Source organism: Lethenteron reissneri, chromosome 20 (assembly GCF_015708825.2).
Source record: "Lethenteron reissneri isolate LAM-NWPU_2019-01 chromosome 20, ASM1570882v1, whole genome shotgun sequence".
Classification (NCBI taxonomy): domain Eukaryota; kingdom Metazoa; phylum Chordata; class Hyperoartia; order Petromyzontiformes; family Petromyzontidae; genus Lethenteron; species Lethenteron reissneri.
The window spans coordinates 1092568-1109689 of record NC_083798.1 but is presented as its reverse complement, the minus strand read 5'-3'; the positions used below and the strand labels follow the sequence as shown (position 1 = coordinate 1109689).

The 17122-nt window shown below is 46.6% G+C and overlaps 1 protein-coding gene across 1 annotated transcript; it reads left to right on the top strand.

The window, feature by feature from the left end:
* The first annotated feature begins 240 nt into the window (after positions 1–240).
* On the top strand, positions 241–15332 carry MFAP2 (microfibril associated protein 2). The gene is made up of 11 exons (XM_061554548.1): positions 241–356; positions 2926–2995; positions 3611–3688; positions 4603–4641; positions 5704–5763; positions 7058–7090; positions 7875–7907; positions 9072–9101; positions 9864–9951; positions 10826–10899; positions 13271–15332. Exons 2-11 carry the CDS (start codon positions 2950–2952, stop codon positions 13372–13374), a joined length of 585 nt encoding a protein of 194 aa, XP_061410532.1. The 5' UTR covers positions 241–356; positions 2926–2949; the 3' UTR covers positions 13375–15332.
* The last annotated feature ends 1790 nt before the right edge of the window (positions 15333–17122 follow it).

Genomic DNA, 17122 nt, shown 5'->3' with positions numbered 1-17122 from the left:
GGCTCGGTGGGGGGGGGGGCTCGGTGGGGGGGGGGGCTCGGTGGGGGTGGGGGGGGCTCGGTGGGGGGGGGGCTCGGTGGGGGGGGGGCTCGGTGGGGGGGGCCTCGGTGGGTTTTTGCGAACGGGAGGAGGAGGAGCCGCGGGGCCGGGCGCTGCACTTGGCGGGGCGGGGTGCGGGGAGGCTCCGTGCCCTGCTGCACGAGGAGGCAGCAGAGCCCAGCGGGGGGGGGGGGCAGCGAGGGGGGTGCAGAGCCACCCCCCCCCATGCGGAGTGAGCCAACGCGGCTTACAGCTCCCCCCTCAGAGCGGCACCGCTTCAACAGAGCTGCTGCTGCTGCTGCCTCTCTCTCGTCAAGGTGAGACGCGGCTCCTCTCCTCCTCCTCCTCCTCACGTCTCGCGTGTCTCAGCAAGACGCGAGGAGTTGGCCGCCGATGTCGCGAGGTCTGAGAGGGCTTCACAAGAGAGTTCGTGTCGTTTTGCTGTTCGTCCTCCGTCGAAGGAGCGCAGTGGGTTGCCATGTGGGTCCATAGTTTGGGCTGCATCGCCACAGTCGTGCGTCTTACATTCTCCATTCATGAAGGAGATTTGCGAATCGGCCTGTTGATGTTTCGATTTGGTTAATGATTCTACCGGGGTCTTAGAAGAGGAATGTCAAAGACAGGAGATGCGATGTTTGGTCTTTATGCTCTGCTTGTTGAACGATAATCGATAATCCAATAACAGGTTTCAGATTCGATTGCCGGTCTTAAACTTCAGGATCGATTTTTCATTGGGATTTTTAGTTCAAAAAAGATGAATGCACCGATTGCTACGCGATAATGTGCTAACGGCACGGCGGCCTAAGTGACCGCGTGGTACATTTGCGCTCGCGTTGTTAGTGGAGTGGCGAAGGGGCAGCCCTGCAAGTGGCTCTGCCATCGCCGTCCCGCTGTGGCTGCTCCCTCCGTGTCGCACTTCACGGGGGGTACACAATGTGGCGAGGCACTTCGAATTGACTGGGCATTTCGAAATGTTCAGCAGCAAACCGGTTACCGCGCTTTACTGGTTTCTCTCGCGTGGTTACCGATTATTTCGTGGGGGGGGGGGGGGTAATACCTGATTTAAACCACCCTAGTATTATTTAATCGAGACTTGTAATGATAAACGCGGGTATTTTCAGAGCGCCTTGCTGGACCGCGTGGTTTATCGATTCGTGTTGCGGTCCCAGGGTGCCGGGTCGAGTCGAACGTAGATGCAGAGCACGAGGTTTCCCTTCGACGGGATCGCGTCCTGAGACGCGGGCTCGCGGCTGTGCAAGTCGGACTCGTAGCCGCCGTGCCCGTCTGCCATTCGCAGCCCCACACGTGGCCTGTGAATGCCACACAGCGCCTTATCCCGTGATCGCGAATGTTGAGACTTGAAATGTTGGAAGAACAAAAACAATACCAAGAGTTTTCGCCACAAGACGAAACGAAGCCAGCTTGCTTTGTTAAGTACCCGTTTTGTGTGTGTGTGTGTGAGAAAGGGCGCGTTTAAAGCCGACATCAAACGTTTGCCACTTGAACAAAAAAATCTGCAGCGAATTATGGTCGCACTCGCTGGGGTAGCGATTAACATTCCAGCGTGAGAGCGAAACCAGACCCAGCGCCCAGCGAGCCGTGAGCCACGGCGCTGGCTGGCGACGTGGACTTATTTGTTTAAACAACCACGCTTGCTGATGACCCTCACTCGGGGAAGCCTCGTTGCGTCTCACAACTCTTTGAGGGAGGGTCCCACAAAGTGTTCGCATTAGAGGCATCGCGATGTCCCTCCGCGAGATTCCCTTTGAGAAATTTGCCAAAAGAAAATTCACAATCTGTAAGTTTTTGACCAACACCAGTTACATATGTATGGCGGTTGTTTAAGCTTTGGGAGGAAACTGGAAAACGGAGGAAGTCCACTGAGAGCAGGGGGAGAATATACAGACTCTGAGCAGAAAGTCGCCCGTGTCGGAAATCAAACATATGGCCTTGTTGTTGTGAGGCACGCATGTTAGCACACACCACCCCGCTGATAAATTGCTCCGCTGGTGATGGAACCGCAGTAAAACCCGTGCCGAGCCTCAGCGCCCACATGGTTGAGGTTTTGGTGGTTTTCGCGGTCATACAGAACGAAAGGACAAACACTCTGGTGACTCAGGCTTCCTTGTTGACTGCATTTTAGGACGAGGAATCACATAAGTGGCAGGGCACCATCTCCTCATGTGTGTTCACCCCGTTATTGCTAATGTTCCAAGCGTCTCAAATCCCTACAATAGTCTCGCCTACAACCGTGATCATGTCGTACAACTTTGTTGAGACGCTACAGCCGTGACTCTCTGGAGATGGACAATATACAACATCCCACTTGGTCTGCCTCTTCATACTGTGGGCACTGTGTCAGTGTAACACGTGCCAAATATTGGCAGGAGCCGTCTATTATGTTAACCCATAAATGAGTCCGTAGGATATTGAGAGTGCTCTCTAACCTTATTAATATTAACATTGCCATCTGTTTAAAGCTTTCGTGACTGCAAGACAGCGTCTGAAATTCATTCAGACGCTGTCTTTCTGACAGACCTATTTTTCACTTGAGGACGGCTGCTTGCGTTGTGGCCGAAACGTCGCAAGAATTGTATTTTATTATGTTCTATTTTTATTATTTTATTATTTCCCTTCTACGTGACTTTACCGAAAGAACCAAGAAGATTGCCATCTAGTCTCCTGCAGTTCAACATTGACCAACATTTTGTAATCCCTCGAACATTGGCACATGGTCTGTACGAAGGTTTGTGCAAGAACGTTTGTCTGGACTTTGGATAAACCATATGAATGCAATCGTAAAGTGTGAAGCTTGAGTTGGGAGCCGTGCCCTCTGGACAGTCCGCAGTGTTCACCGTAGCTCTGGTTCTGTGCCCTTCTCTCTAGGCTACGTGTCGCACACTGTGAAGAATGGCCAACGTTAAGGTGACGCTGCTGCTACTTGTTGCCCTTGTCGGTAAGTTGGTTTCCTCAGGAAATGATCAACATTTACCTGAGTTTGGAATGACACCACCACAGTGTGCCAGCATTAGAGGTCACGGGACCCATTTACACACATCCCACGACTAATGATCCAATTCTGCATGACACGCGACTAATCAACTAATTAGTTGATGACTCAATACATTTTAACAATTATAATTCTGCTAACAAGAGCAGAAAAGGCTCTATTTATGCAACTTACCGAAAAATTGAGCCATATTGTGGAATATTCTGGGTAATACAATACATAAGTCAACTTCTGCATCTATGACTCTAAAACAGTAGATTATGTTAGGTCTCATTAGGAGTCAGGCCTAAACAAATATTGCCAGTCTACCAGATATAAAAGCAATACCTGTCAACAGTGAGGTCACGTTTAATTTCCCAGAATATTTCGCGCCACGGCGGCATTACCTTTTTGTACCTTTTTCCAATCGACCGGGATTGGCAGTCGGTTTAACGACCCGGACCGCAGCCAGCTGCGCTTATCATCTGACGCGACTCGCCGACGTTACCGGCAACCCGCAGAGCACACGCTGCTGGTAAATGAACTCGCCTTTCGATGTCTCCTTCCTGATGTCACGCGTAGGGCTGTGCGCAGCGCAATATCCGCAGTACGGGGAGGGAGACCGGAATGGCAACGTCTTCCCACCGTTCGACACGCCACGTGAGTGATCCCACGAGTGCTGCGCCGTCACCGCTCAGGAGGCCTCTGACCTCTCGGCGTGGACGATACACAAACGTAAACATATGCGCTTAGTGCGCATGGCACTGTGCGTAAAGTTCAAACGGTATATTGTACATATCCTCGTTGGATGCGGAAGACGTGTTCCGGAAAAGTGCCACATTAAGTAGAAATGCTTTAAGGGAGGAATTACTGCTCTATACATTGCAGGGAATACATATATACATAAACCAATGCAAATTTTAGTCACATTTGCACTGTACAATCTTACAGGAGGTACTGTAGTGGGTTCGATCCCGACCCTGACGCCTGCTGTATAATCGTAGTGTGCATGTTCTCCACGTGGTCGAGTGGATTCTTCACCGGGTCGTCCGGGTTTTCCCTCCACATCTAGAAACGTGCATTTAGAGTATTTGGCTGCTAGAAATGTCCACTTGATAAGCCACTTCGTCGGGTTATCATTTGTGGCCAGGTCGCGTCTGAAAAAGAGATATATAGCTCAGGGGCTTTAACTGATAAAATACTAAATAATTTAGTTTAGTTTTGGAACTGACGCTGTGTGCAAGTGTGTGTTTGATGTGATGTGTGTGTGATGTGTAATGTGTGTGTGATATGTGTGTGTGTGAATGTGTGTGTGTAATGTGTGTGTGATGTGTGTGTGATGTGTGTGTGATGTGTGTGTGAATGTTTGTGTGTGATGTGTGTGTCTGATGTGTGTCTGATGTGTGTCTGATGTGTGTGATGTGTAATGTGTGTGTGTGAGATGTGTGTGTGTGTGATGTGTGTGATGTGTGTGTTGTGTGTGTGATGTGTGTGTGATGTGTGTGTGTGTGATGTGTCTTCGTGGCATTGGTGTCCCACAGCCATAACGGTTTCTGTTTGTATTTTGTCAACAGCTGGGCAAGGAGGCGCATACTATGACTACGAATATCCAGGTAACACCGCTTATTCATGTTTTAGGACATTCCCTAAGTAATATTGTGCACGACACAAACAAGTTGACATTTCACACGTGGGGTCCGACTCAAGGGAATAGCAGCAAAAACCTGCGTATGCTTTGTGCCCATGTTGCGCGAAGTGGTAGAATAATAACAATAACAGAGATGTAGCAAATACACCGGGGCTCGAACGCAGGTGCAGGTACTCTCAGGCCCCCGGTGTGCAGTAAAGAGGAAGGGAACCGACAGACGCCCGGGGAAGCGACAGGGGATGAAGGGTCTGCGTTGAAGTTTGGGAGATCCTGTGCAGATGCATTGCTTCCATACCTCAATTTGGAACTCCCAAAATGCGATTTAAAGTTTCACCAGCACGATGAGCGGGAAGCCATCGGCGTATTGTTTATCTTTAGGCCTCGGTGTGTTGGGTTGATATGTCGGCGTCTTGCGTTTGGCCTTGTTGGTCACGGAAGACGGCTAGCGCCAGTCTCGGGGCACTTCGCACGACCGGCACCCAGGGCTCCATTGCAGGCAGGCACTTTGTTGAGACCAGATTCTCCCGTGCACGGAGTTTATGTTCTTAGACAAGTGTCAAAATAACTACAAAAATAATAGAAATACGTAGGGTTTCTTTTTTACTTCGGTCATGAAAAGTTAAATTTCCACAACATGAGATGATGACACTGCGTGACAACCTGGCGGACGGTCGAAAGTAGGACATGGAGCAAAGTTAAATGTAAAAAGAGATTTTCTGTTTGAAAATGTTGTATTTTGTTGTGATATTTGACCGCGATATTTTTCCGTGGCCATTTTAAGTTGTACAGCAATTCGAATGCATAAACACGGTCAGAAATATTCGAATCAAAACAAGAAGTCGAACATGCAACGCATTGCCAGGCACAGCTGTGCAGCTGTGCAGCTGGCAGACAGTTTAGAGGGCAACGTGCCAGGGCTTGGCTGGAAGGCTCAGGGGGTTTCCAAACCCGATGTTACATATTGTTCCCGTTAACTTAAAGCTGGAATAATCAAGCACTTGTTACGTGGACACACGTGCATTGACAGAAGGCTATCAGACTCCCTCTCCAGCTGAACCGCCTGTTGTGATACTCCCGGCTGGTCAAGGTAAGGCGGATGAACGTAGGGCTCTTTAAACACAAACATCTCCCTCGACGGAAACTATCACTCGTGAGCGTGGTGGCTGGCAACTCAGAGGGCTAGCATTTCAAAATATGTATCATAATCTCTATTTATCCTAGAGAAATGGGATGAGCTTTCTTATCATCTTCACGTAATGTATGTAGCGCCTTGACCAAGGCCTTGGCGAAGGCGCCTTGACAGAGAATGAGCAATGGCACTACAGATGCATGTCATGGTGAGGATGAGGTGAATGAAATAGATGAGGAAGTAATGGGCTGCGAAGCTCTTCTTCACAGATGTCGACTTGAATGGGACCCTGGTTATTATTATCGACGTCTGTACAAACCACTCTAACTTGTCTTGGATAACGGGGGAGGTGGGGGGGAGATGGCCCAGATAACAACAAAAACACGAATAATGTAAACACCTCATGTCATCAATATGTGATTTAGACCCTAAAACATTGTTATTGTTTACCTACCTACATGTACGTTTTTATATTGTTTATGAACATTACCACTTTACTCGCCGACCTGTTCGTGGTCACGTGGTCACCGAGTCAGTATGGCTGTCAATTTTTTTCCTGCAGTCTGAATGCCACACGAAACGATTTTCATCATCATCATCATCCTTATCATCATCCATGACCCAACCACTGCTCGTGGTGTCTTCCCAAAGCCGTCACCATCTCTCATCTGGCACCTGCACACCACGTCATACTTCCTCTCTGTGGTGGGCATCCTCCCAGCTGCGTTGTTGCATCGGTGGTGTCGCGGTTAGCGCACTTCGCTACTCACCTAGCTACCCGAGTTCGATACCCGCTCACGGCCATCACCAGTGACGATTATCTGAACCGATCCTGGGCCTCCCCTAAGTCGACTCGGCTTCAAATGAGTACCTGGTACGATGTGTAAACATCGTCACTCGGAAGACAAAGGTGGTCGGGCGCGTTGCTGGCCACCCACCCCCTCGTGTGCCGTGCCGGCCTTCACAAGTGCTACTCACTAACAGCACTTGCCCCGACAGTCTAATAAGGCGATACAGGGGATCTTTGTCTTTGTTGTTGCATTCTACATTTGCCACTCCATCATCAGTCTCGACCGTCGGCCGTCATATTCCTTCTCGTGATGCGCTTTTCCTGCCAACGCTGCACAAAATAGCGACATTATTTCTTAAAATTACCAATACATCTTGATGAATGTACGGTGCAGTGCAGTATATATTATGGATCTTGAGTGAATTTTTTAAAGTTAAATCTGTGCATTTTCCACCCTGACAGATGTCACACCGACGGATTCATTGAAAGTCTATGGTGAGAGCTCGCGCTGCCGTCAAATAATTTCACCACAGCTTTGAAATGTAATTGTGCATCCGTATGAGCGGCAATGCACACGTTCCGTGCGTCAATGGCTCCGACCTTCCCGCTGGTGGAACATCTAAAAGAGCCTCTTCCAGTGCGCTATCAAACGCTTGCTTTCCGCTTAATATAACCAGACATGGGGTAGAGCTGCCACCTTTCCCACAGACCAAACCCTGGGTGTATTTCTCAGCAAGGTTCGGTCGATCAAAACCCGTGCAGTATGCAGTGCTGGACTACAATAAAGTTGAGCACACTACCACGAAGGAAATAGTAGCGGTGCCAGGCGATTGCGAAACGGCCCTTAGCCAACATCTGAGAGAGATTGGCCACGGTGAGATCAGCAGGGCCACCGCTTGCTGATGAGGCCGTGCGAAATCCTCTCCAAACAACTGATTCAGGAACAAAATAGGAAAGCCTCTGTGCCCATGGCTTCATTGTAATGTTTTGCATGATTCAATAAACATAATTGGTATTTCTATTGCATATTAGATGTGCAGTATTTTTTATGATGATAATTTGGTTTTACTAAACTACTGCTGCTGCTGCTGTTCAGCAAAGGTAACACTAATATGCCTAACAGATGTTTAAATGTCTGACATCTGTTAACCACATTATGCAGCGTGCTGATACAAGCACTGGAGAGACAATGTGGTGTTTGCCGTAGAAGTGTCCGACAACAGCCTTAGCCGCAACAGTTCCAGAAGGTAACGTCTGAATGTTTGTTTCTGTGTTACAGGCCCAAGACCTGTGCAGCCTGTCAAACCAGTTGGTAATGCAGTGCATTTTTCTATTTCATGTAGACGGTGGTGACTAAGACTCTTCACATTAGCTGGGTTTAGATGATTTCAGTGTTTGTCGACAGGAGTTATATTCACTCAACTTCCGTCTGAATGGTTAGGGTGACACCATGTGTCCTGTGTGAGAGTGGATGGAGTTTGTTCTTTCGCCGTGACCCATCTGTGTCGATACGAGCGTGTGGATCAGCTATGTCGGAAGGCACAAAACGCAAAAGCCCTACCGAGTCACCGATGTTCATTCGAATGATGTTCTAAATTGGCACAACATGTCTAGAGCATATGCTTTCTATTTTAGATATTGCCGGCAGGGGGGATTTTACATTGTAACTCTTTTAACGTCAGCCTATGAAAGTTTGTATCTGGAGCCTTTGAAGAGTCCAAATATGACACCAACTTGTTTATCTCATGGAGGGCCCCACTTTTAGATTGTATATATTTATCCTTGGCCAAAATATTTGTGTACATTTAGGAAGTTATTAGGGGTGCTAAATCCAACTGAAGTTCACATTTTAGACACAGGCATTTCCGACATTTTGGAGAATTTTTTTTCAGAACTCGAAGCAACCATAAACCATCAGCACCAAAGGGTAGGAGTGTGAGTAATGCGGTGGTGCCCTCAGCACCACACACATTCACGCAACTTAAAGAGTAGTGCTCACAATGTATCGGCGTCAGCGGTCTCTTGTGAAAGCGAACGAGAGTGAAATAGTGAATCAAAGGCTGGGCCCGTGGAGGTCAACAGCCTCAGTACTCGGCGGCACCCAATGAATGCTGAAGCGAGCTCTTTCTCAGCGGCTATTCTTTATGATTGGCTCCTTCGCAGCGGACAGAGAGATGCTGCACGTTCAGCGCGTGATTCCAACTGCTGAATTGTGACTGAAAACCTCTTGTGACCGGCAGCATGGAAAAGCATTGTGATGAGAAGTGTTGGCTGTTCGCTCGTTTATAATATCTGGTTATGTATGTTGAACCTTTTTCGCACCGTGCGTAGCCAACCGTGCTAATTGGAGATGTAGGGAAAGGACAACAAACTAAACACAAACAGCAGTTCTAAAGACATGAGTCTTCAACCTGAGAGATGTAAAAGTGCAGACTCCTAATTTAAGTATTCTGTTGTTGTGCCTCGAATGTTCCAGAGCCAGAGCCCACTGAACCGGGTCTCGGAGGTAAGCCGGTGGGAAACGCCGTTTTTGATCCTCGTTTGTGTATCTATCGCAATGCATTGACATTTCAAGGAAACGATGTAAATTCAAATATAGTTGAATACCCCTACACTGAAGTGAAGTTGGAATGAACCTCATTTTCTCAGGGCAGGGTCCAATCCCCGTAAATGTGGGTTACGGTAAAGTGCAATGGGGTTAAGCTATAATCGCCGTGCAATTCCCATACACTTTGCATTTCAGTTGTCTTTGTCTTTGCCAATTACAGTATAGGCCTTACACCGTCTAATAAGGGAAAGAAAGGCAATCAAATTCTTCACAATAAAAGACTGGGTTCTCTGTGGTCCAACGTCCCCGCAGCAAGCAGGCCATTGGCCAGGAGGAATCGGGGGGTCTACTATGTCACGGGCATATGGCGTGTAAAGTTGACCTTCACGAATACTCCACACACGTGTGTGTGTGTGCACGCCTGTAGCGGTTAGAACAATGCACTACGAACAAGGTCACGTGAGTTTGATTCCCGCCCACGGCCAACATCAGTGACGATTATCTGAACCAATCCTGGGCCTTCCCTAGATTTGACTCAGCCTCAAATAAGTATCTGGTACAGTGTGTAAGCATGGCCACTAGGGAGACAAAGGCGGCCGAGCGTGGTGCTGACCACCCACCCCCTTGTGTGCCGTGCCGGCCTTCATAGGTGCTACTCGCTAACAGCACTTGCCCCAACAGGCGGTTAAGGCTACACGGGTGGTCTGTGTGCGTGTGCAGGCTGCCGCGAGGAGCAGTACGTGTGCACGCGGCTCTACTCGGTGCAGAAGCCGTGCCGCGAGTGCCTTCACACGCGCTGCTTCTACAGGTGCCGCTCCCCCTCGCTTCGTGCACGCCACGGGCAAGCCCGCCACTGCCCTCCTACGCCCCGTGCCATCATAGGTCGTTTCCTGCACCCAGGTGCGTTCGAAGCATCGGACGCACCTGGGTGACCTGCGCGGTGACGACGATGACGTCACCCTGCTCGCAGCCCGAGTGAGAGATGTAGCCGCTCTAACGGGCATGGGACGGTACCCGCCTCCCTTGGCAACTATAAACCAGAAGTGTAAATTGCACATTTCTGTGGCAGGTTCATTTCACAATTGCGTTTAGCCTCCCACAAATCTGCACTTAAGTTACGTGCCCCAGAGGGATATCTTGCCTAGAGCCCTTGTAATTGCCTGGAAATTCACCATGCTCTGCTCTCCTATGGAAGAATGCATATTTCAGTTGTCAGGCATTGTCAATGATGGCAGTGCATTTTTTTCATCTCTGTACAACGATAGAAATTCTAGTTGTAAGTCCAACATGATATTAAATTTAATATGCAAAAGGAATGTAAAATGTTATTGCTATTTTAGATTTTTTTGTTATGGAATGTGACAAAGTGCTGATCGTTGCCACTGCGAATTTGCTTCAAGTTGACTGCACTCTCCAAGTCTGTAATTAAGCCCACAGACGAAAAACAATCGATTCCAGTACACGGAAAGCCACAAGGCCTAGCAAAGCATAATAGGAATCTAGAGCCAGGCACAGATGGTTCGGCCTCCACCTCTGTGTCCTTTGAGTCTCTAATGTCACTGTTTTGTCGAACTATTTGTACCTAGTTGATATTGATTATTGTGTTCAATTGTTTATTTTAACATATATATGTTGTCCTTAATTCTTTATTCATTGCTCTGTGATTTTCTTGTACATTTTAGGGGCGTTCGTGTTTATGTTATGAACAAAGAACTTTGTGTGCGCACCGTGTGTGAACAAGACCAGCTTGCCAAAGGTAGCGTGGCCCCAAAACAAAAAACACGCAGCACCACGACTTCATGCAGTGAGATGAAAAAGCACAAACACACACACATTGTGTTTCGTGGTTCCTATTATCAGCGTAAAGTAATCAGAAATTCAACTCTGCAGCCTTCACACCGCCTCGGCGCCTCTTGCTCAGCTGGTAACCCAGTGACCACCCACGTCACCTCATGGCGCTGTTTTTGTAGATAAATTGAAATGCGTCGAGGTGAAGTAGACGTGGCAACCGGACCTCGCCCACGTGGTTGCACACACCTGTAGTTGTGAATTGCCTCCGAGCGACTGTGGTGGTTGGTTTAATCATGCAGGAAGTAGCATACTGAGCGACTGGTTCGAGCAAGTTACGACAGCAGAAAATACAAAAAGCATGTTTCACACATATATACCGTGTATACATCTAAAAACATGCAGCAATGAGTATTCTCGCACATATGGATTTTCTTCAGGCGCCACATGTTCATTGCACATGCAAAAATAAAGTGCAGATAAAACCAACCTGGCATGAGTAACTTAACGTACCAGCACAGTAATTAGCAGGCCTCTATCCTGCATTAAGATATCGAAGTACTCGTTACTCTGTGCGTGTGCATGTTTCTTAAAATATCTATAACCATGAAAAGTACAACAGTAATTTTGCTTTGTATAATTCGTAGCAAAATGTTTTTTGTGAGCTTTATTTGAATGCCATGCAAATTGCTGACGAGACCCAAATTGTTTGGTCTATTACCGTGCGAATGTGTTGTGGAAAAAAGAGTGTTGGTGTTGACACAGGTGTGCATGAGCCAAAGGTTTGTTAGCTGTGAACGCAGTGCAATGTAAAACAGACCACCCTCTGGCACATTCTATTACACTGATACACCATACGGTAAACAGAGATAACAGTTTCTATCATATTTTGCGTTAGATCGCGTAAATATATAAATGTGTCGTTAAAACCCGCCACCACCCGACACAGCCAACTAGTAAGGTTTGTCACGCAAACAGAACATGCCAATTCGTCACTAGTACAGCACACTGGTGTGTTGGAGAGCCAAGCCACACCATTTACAATCTGAGTACGACGTTTCGCCAGTAATTACAACTAGCTTCATTAGGCAACAGCCAGATTTGTGGAGAAGTCCACCTGTTTCGTACCTTATATAGAGGCGTAGATGTGGTGACCACGCTTCTGCGCTCTTGCGCAAAGCAGTGGGGGCGATTACTGAGTCAACGTACATGATGCATGTGCATTATGCGAGCCCTTTGATATTGTCCTTCCTGTCCAACGTGTGTATTAAAATAGCTGTACCAACGGTAATCCCTATTGAAGTATGGTGCCCTTTATAGGCATGAATTTAAACAATGTATTATTTGATGATTCGCTTCCACGCAGCACTAAGGCAGTAGCTATCCGAACGGTAAAAATATATTTTATTTCTTTCAATTTTGATAGATTCTCTAATTTGTCTGGGCCAGTAGTAGCTAGTTTTGCACAGAACTTCAACATTTTCAAAATCAATTGAGTGTCCTTGTTGGCACTCGTGCTCTGCTACTGCTGACGTTATATTTGAGAGAATTTAATATTTCTGTGATGTTCTTTTAGTCTCGTGCTGATCATTCATCCTGTTTGCCCAACATAACATTTGCCACACGTGCAGATAATCCTGTACACACCTTCTGTTGATAGCTTCGGTAATAATATTTTCTACAATATATGAATTTCTGTATTTAATGTACTGTGCTAAATCTGACTCGGATGTTTTGTTTTTCCAAACATCTGGTTAGTTTATCAGTTACTCCCACAATGTACGGTATTTGTATCGTTTTAATTACTTGGGCAATTTCAGTAATTTCAGTGCTCGTGTTGTTTTATTTGGTTTTGACATTCAATGCCCTGTTGATTTGTGCATCATTGTAACCGTTCATTTTTAGCGCTTCAAATACATCAGAAGATACATCAGAAGATGTATCTATACATTTCCTGCAAAAAAAGTTATAATCGTTTAAGTTCAAAGATCGCTTTTCTCAGTTTTGCTGGGATTGTTGCAATCGACATCGCTTCATTAAACAAAATATCCGTTCGGGGCTAACAGAGCAGTGCAACCCTTCGTGTTGAGAACGGCCCACGGAAGTAGATATCACAGAACTGCCTCTGAGTACCCTTCACATGATCTGTGTTCTGCATTGTCGAGGGGGGGGGGGGCAGCACATTCCCACATCATGCAGGAGCTTTGCGTGAAACATTGCCTGTTATACATTGTTTTTACTTTAATGGCCACAGTGTTCTTGACACACGTGTTGAGGTTTTGTTATAGAAACAGTTGACATGTATCGCGGGCTCACAATGCAGTCATTGTTGTTGACAGCCAATCTGTGCCGAGACCAGTACTCCCACTGCGGCCTGTACGCCGGCCTCGGCTTCTGCGGCGACATCTCGAGTTCGTGCGGGAAGAGCTGCCACTCCTGCTAATGGCAGAGCCACGTGGGAGCAGCCGCAGCACGGGCCGGAGGCGTCGAGGCCTAGCCAGCCTGGTGCAGCCCATCCAACAACCGGCGTGTGGCTTGTGTGATGAATAAAGTTACACGAACATTATGTCATGCTTTGAAATCCTAGAAATGTTGACTTCACATTTATGTTTAACTTGTACTTGAATTTGTATTGTATAATCTCCAACATTCCTTGTATTCATTGATACATACTAACCTCGACATGCTGTTTAACAATGTTATCTTATATATACTTGTCTTAATTTCAGGTCAGATTGAGCATCAGGAGATAATTAGAGGTAATTTTTTAAAATCGTGTTTAGAAATGTATTTTTCCTGTGCATGCTGCAGAGTTTCTGCGATTTTCTGTGCTTGCAAAATCCCGCAAACTGCATATTCTTTGTGTTCATGAGAACCTAGTTAATGTCTCAGTGGCAGCTTAAAAACATCGTTGTTACTGTCGATTATAATTACATACGTGTGCAGGTGCTGAAGACAGGCAACAATGTAGCATGAACAATGCCATGTTCGGTGTGATTAGCGATGGTGGAAGGGCTAGGAGATGGCATTGCACTTCAATCCATGGGAATGTTCAAAAGAGCACTCGACACTGCAGAACGGCAGTCTCTTTCTCAGTCTCTGCGCATTCTCACATGTAATCAATATTAGAGTTGGCAGATAATGGCCATAAACGGCATTGCCTTGCCTTAAAATTAAAATGTCACTGAAACTTGCTTTCTGGGCCATTGTTTACTTAGGCAAAGATTCGTTAGAAAAACGACGGTGTTTATTGAGTGATTGACAACCACGTGACCTCTTGCAAACATGAGTGACGCACACCGATGCGCCGCCTACAGGCCAGGTGTGAGGGCAGCTTTACTGGGAAACCACTGCCACCCGTTTCCATGCGTCGTGGTATTGTGACGTGGGCACGATTTCACGTGAGATGTATTACGATGGAACTCTCATCCGCAATGAAATCTGGATACGGTGGCGGAGGTAAGTTGAGTTGTCCTTCCCCCGCACCTCTGATTAACACGGTTGGATACATAAGGTGCGAAAGAAGTTCAATGTACATAGGCAAGGATAATTGCAGATATAGTGTGTCATGTACAGATCTCTTCACGTGCCGTAGCCAGGCTGAAAAACACTCGTATGAACAGAAGCACATGTTCATATCGGAGTCAGTTTATTGGAATGAATGATTAGCTGTCTTCCTTGCGGTGAGCATGGCCTCAAATCAACTTTTAAATCTTCTTGGTTCTTTCGGTAAAGTCACGTAGAAGGGAAGTAATAAAATAATAAAACATAATAAAATTATTCTCACGACGTTTCGGCCACAACGCAAGCAGCCGTCAGAGACTCTGTCGCGACAGAGACTCTGTCGCCTCGACGGACCTGGTTTTCACCTGAGGACGGCTGCTTGCGTTGTGGCCGAAACGTCGTGAGAATAATTTTATTATGTTTTATTATTTTATTACTTCCCTTCTACGTGACTTTACCGAAAGAACCAAGAAGATTAATCCCTGCAGTCACGAAAGCTTTAAATCAACTTTTAAATGTTGCCAACTTCGCAAAATTTAGTGGAAATTAAGAGTTGGACTAATCGGTGGGAGCTCACAGCCAGGCGCAGTAAAAATGCTGTCGACGAGAAGAGTGGTATCTCGTATTCAAATGATTTTACAGTAAATATACATGCCTCCACTTTGTACACCTGAAACTTTAGTTCACTTGCAGCTGCTCTGCAGTGAATGAACTGAAAATTTTCATCCATCAACCATATCAATTGGCTTTGCATCTTAAGAAAAGACAATTAGGTCGTTTATACCAACAAATTATGAACAGCACAAATGTTTAAGCTCAAATGACTCCAAGAGTTGGACGGCAACATAACCATTGTCTAATATAAAAGTAAAAATAAAGTTACCAACATAAAACATGCATTCCTTCTGCTTGATTTGTATTTAAAATCTATAATACGTCTTTGTAGTCTGAGATGCCCATCATCGTGAACATATGTTGTATCAAAGTGTTCGCTCAAGGCTCTCTATAGTACTGGGCTGTAGGAACAGGACTATACAGTTTAGCAGAGGTAGATGACCCTCCAGTATTCCCAACAGGGTCATGCCTCCAGCACTACCAGAGAGGAACGTTGGCCAATGGCTTTCAAAACCTCCAGGAGCGACACTGCTCAGTGACCGAGCAGTGGGGCAGAAACAAAAATACCATCACCGAGGCTATGAAGGACGTTTCTTGTTGTGTGCTAAACAGGAGTTGCCTTATTCATAACGAGTATTGTTGTGCAATGCAAAATAAAGGCGTTACATTTAACACGGAGGTTTTTGCCGTTAATATTACGGTGGCCTAACCTAAAAGTCTACTTTGAATCAAAAACATTACATTTCATATAAAATGTAGGTTTGTATTGGGGTTAGATTGCGTAACTATGAATGTGTCGTTAAATCTGCCACCACGCGACACATTTATATTTACGCGATCTAACCCAAAAAAAACGATATTATGGATGATATTGTTCGCGAAAGCCTACGTGTTGAACTGACATTTCATGACTGATCACATTTTAAAAATAGAAATGCATATTTTTTTGCTGGAACGGCAACTCGGTGTGTTTCATGGGTAGTAGAAATAAGTTCAGATCCTCACAAATCGCAGAGGCGAAAGTAAAGCTGGGAGGTAAACGGAAACACACTGTTGCTGATCCAGCACCAAAGTTACATTTCAGATTCACATTGGGAGCAAGCAGGTCTGCGTTGGATTACCCACAATACGAATAGAGCATCATAAATGAGCATGTATCAGTCATGTATACATTTGTATTCTACATCTGTATTAACAGCTCCAAAAAGTGCAATATTTCAAGCGTGTACATTTCGACGGCCTTACGTAAGCCCGTGAATGCAAATGTCGAGATCTGTCGAGTTTCAAAGAGCTGCGTTTAAACGAGTTGACGGTGCAGTATGGTTACGGAAATTTAATTTCATGAAATGTGAGGACAATGCGACACGGAGTGGCCATGCACTTGACCCGCCAGCTGCGCACAGCCCAGCAGCACGCATCGTCGCGTTCTCATTAGGACACGGACTCCGGTGTTTACTCGCGCACCGCCTGCCCCCCCCAGAGGTCAGCGCTGTGGGCTCTGCGCTGCAGCTGGCGCGCGGTCCGTGCCCCGCCCGCCACCTGCTTGGGTCGCGACCACTCGGTGGCCTGTTTTGTCTCGCGGGGTTAGATTCGGGTTTTTGCATTATGGGTGCGCAAAACTGCTGGATGGGCAATCGAACGCCGGGATGTGCATCGTAAACAGAACGCTGAAACAGACTACACCAATCCCCTGGCTCCATGTTCTATCGCGAACATTCAGCCACCAAATATCCACGGAGACATACACACCTCAACCATGTTCCTCGTCGCCAACTCGAGTCCCCATCCCCCTTTTGGCATCGCTCTGTCACCATACTAACATCTCACTGAGATCCGGAAGAATGCGGGCGAACAGAGCGGAATAACACGGACGTCCAGAATAAACTCCTAATTCGAGACGAAAAAACATCGCACCTGCTGGCTTTGACATTCCCTGAAGACACTGGTAGCAATCATCAACCGCATCAGAACATCGACAGGAAGATGCGCGCATCTCCTTCATGAATTAAAAATTAAAGACAAAGCCACAGTAGTGCGATCATGGCCATGCAACACAAACTTTGGACCGTACA

Excerpts from the sequence above, each read along its gene's own strand:
- MFAP2 (XM_061554548.1), top strand. The coding sequence starts at position 2,950 with ATGGCCAACGTTAAGGTGACGCTGCTGCTACTTGTTGCCCTTGTCG. Across the intron at positions 2,996-3,610 it reads GCTACTTGTTGCCCTTGTCG|GGCTGTGCGCAGCGCAATAT; the intron begins GTAAGTTGGTTT and ends TGTCACGCGTAG. Across the intron at positions 7,908-9,071 it reads GCAGCCTGTCAAACCAGTTG|AGCCAGAGCCCACTGAACCG; the intron begins GTAATGCAGTGC and ends CGAATGTTCCAG.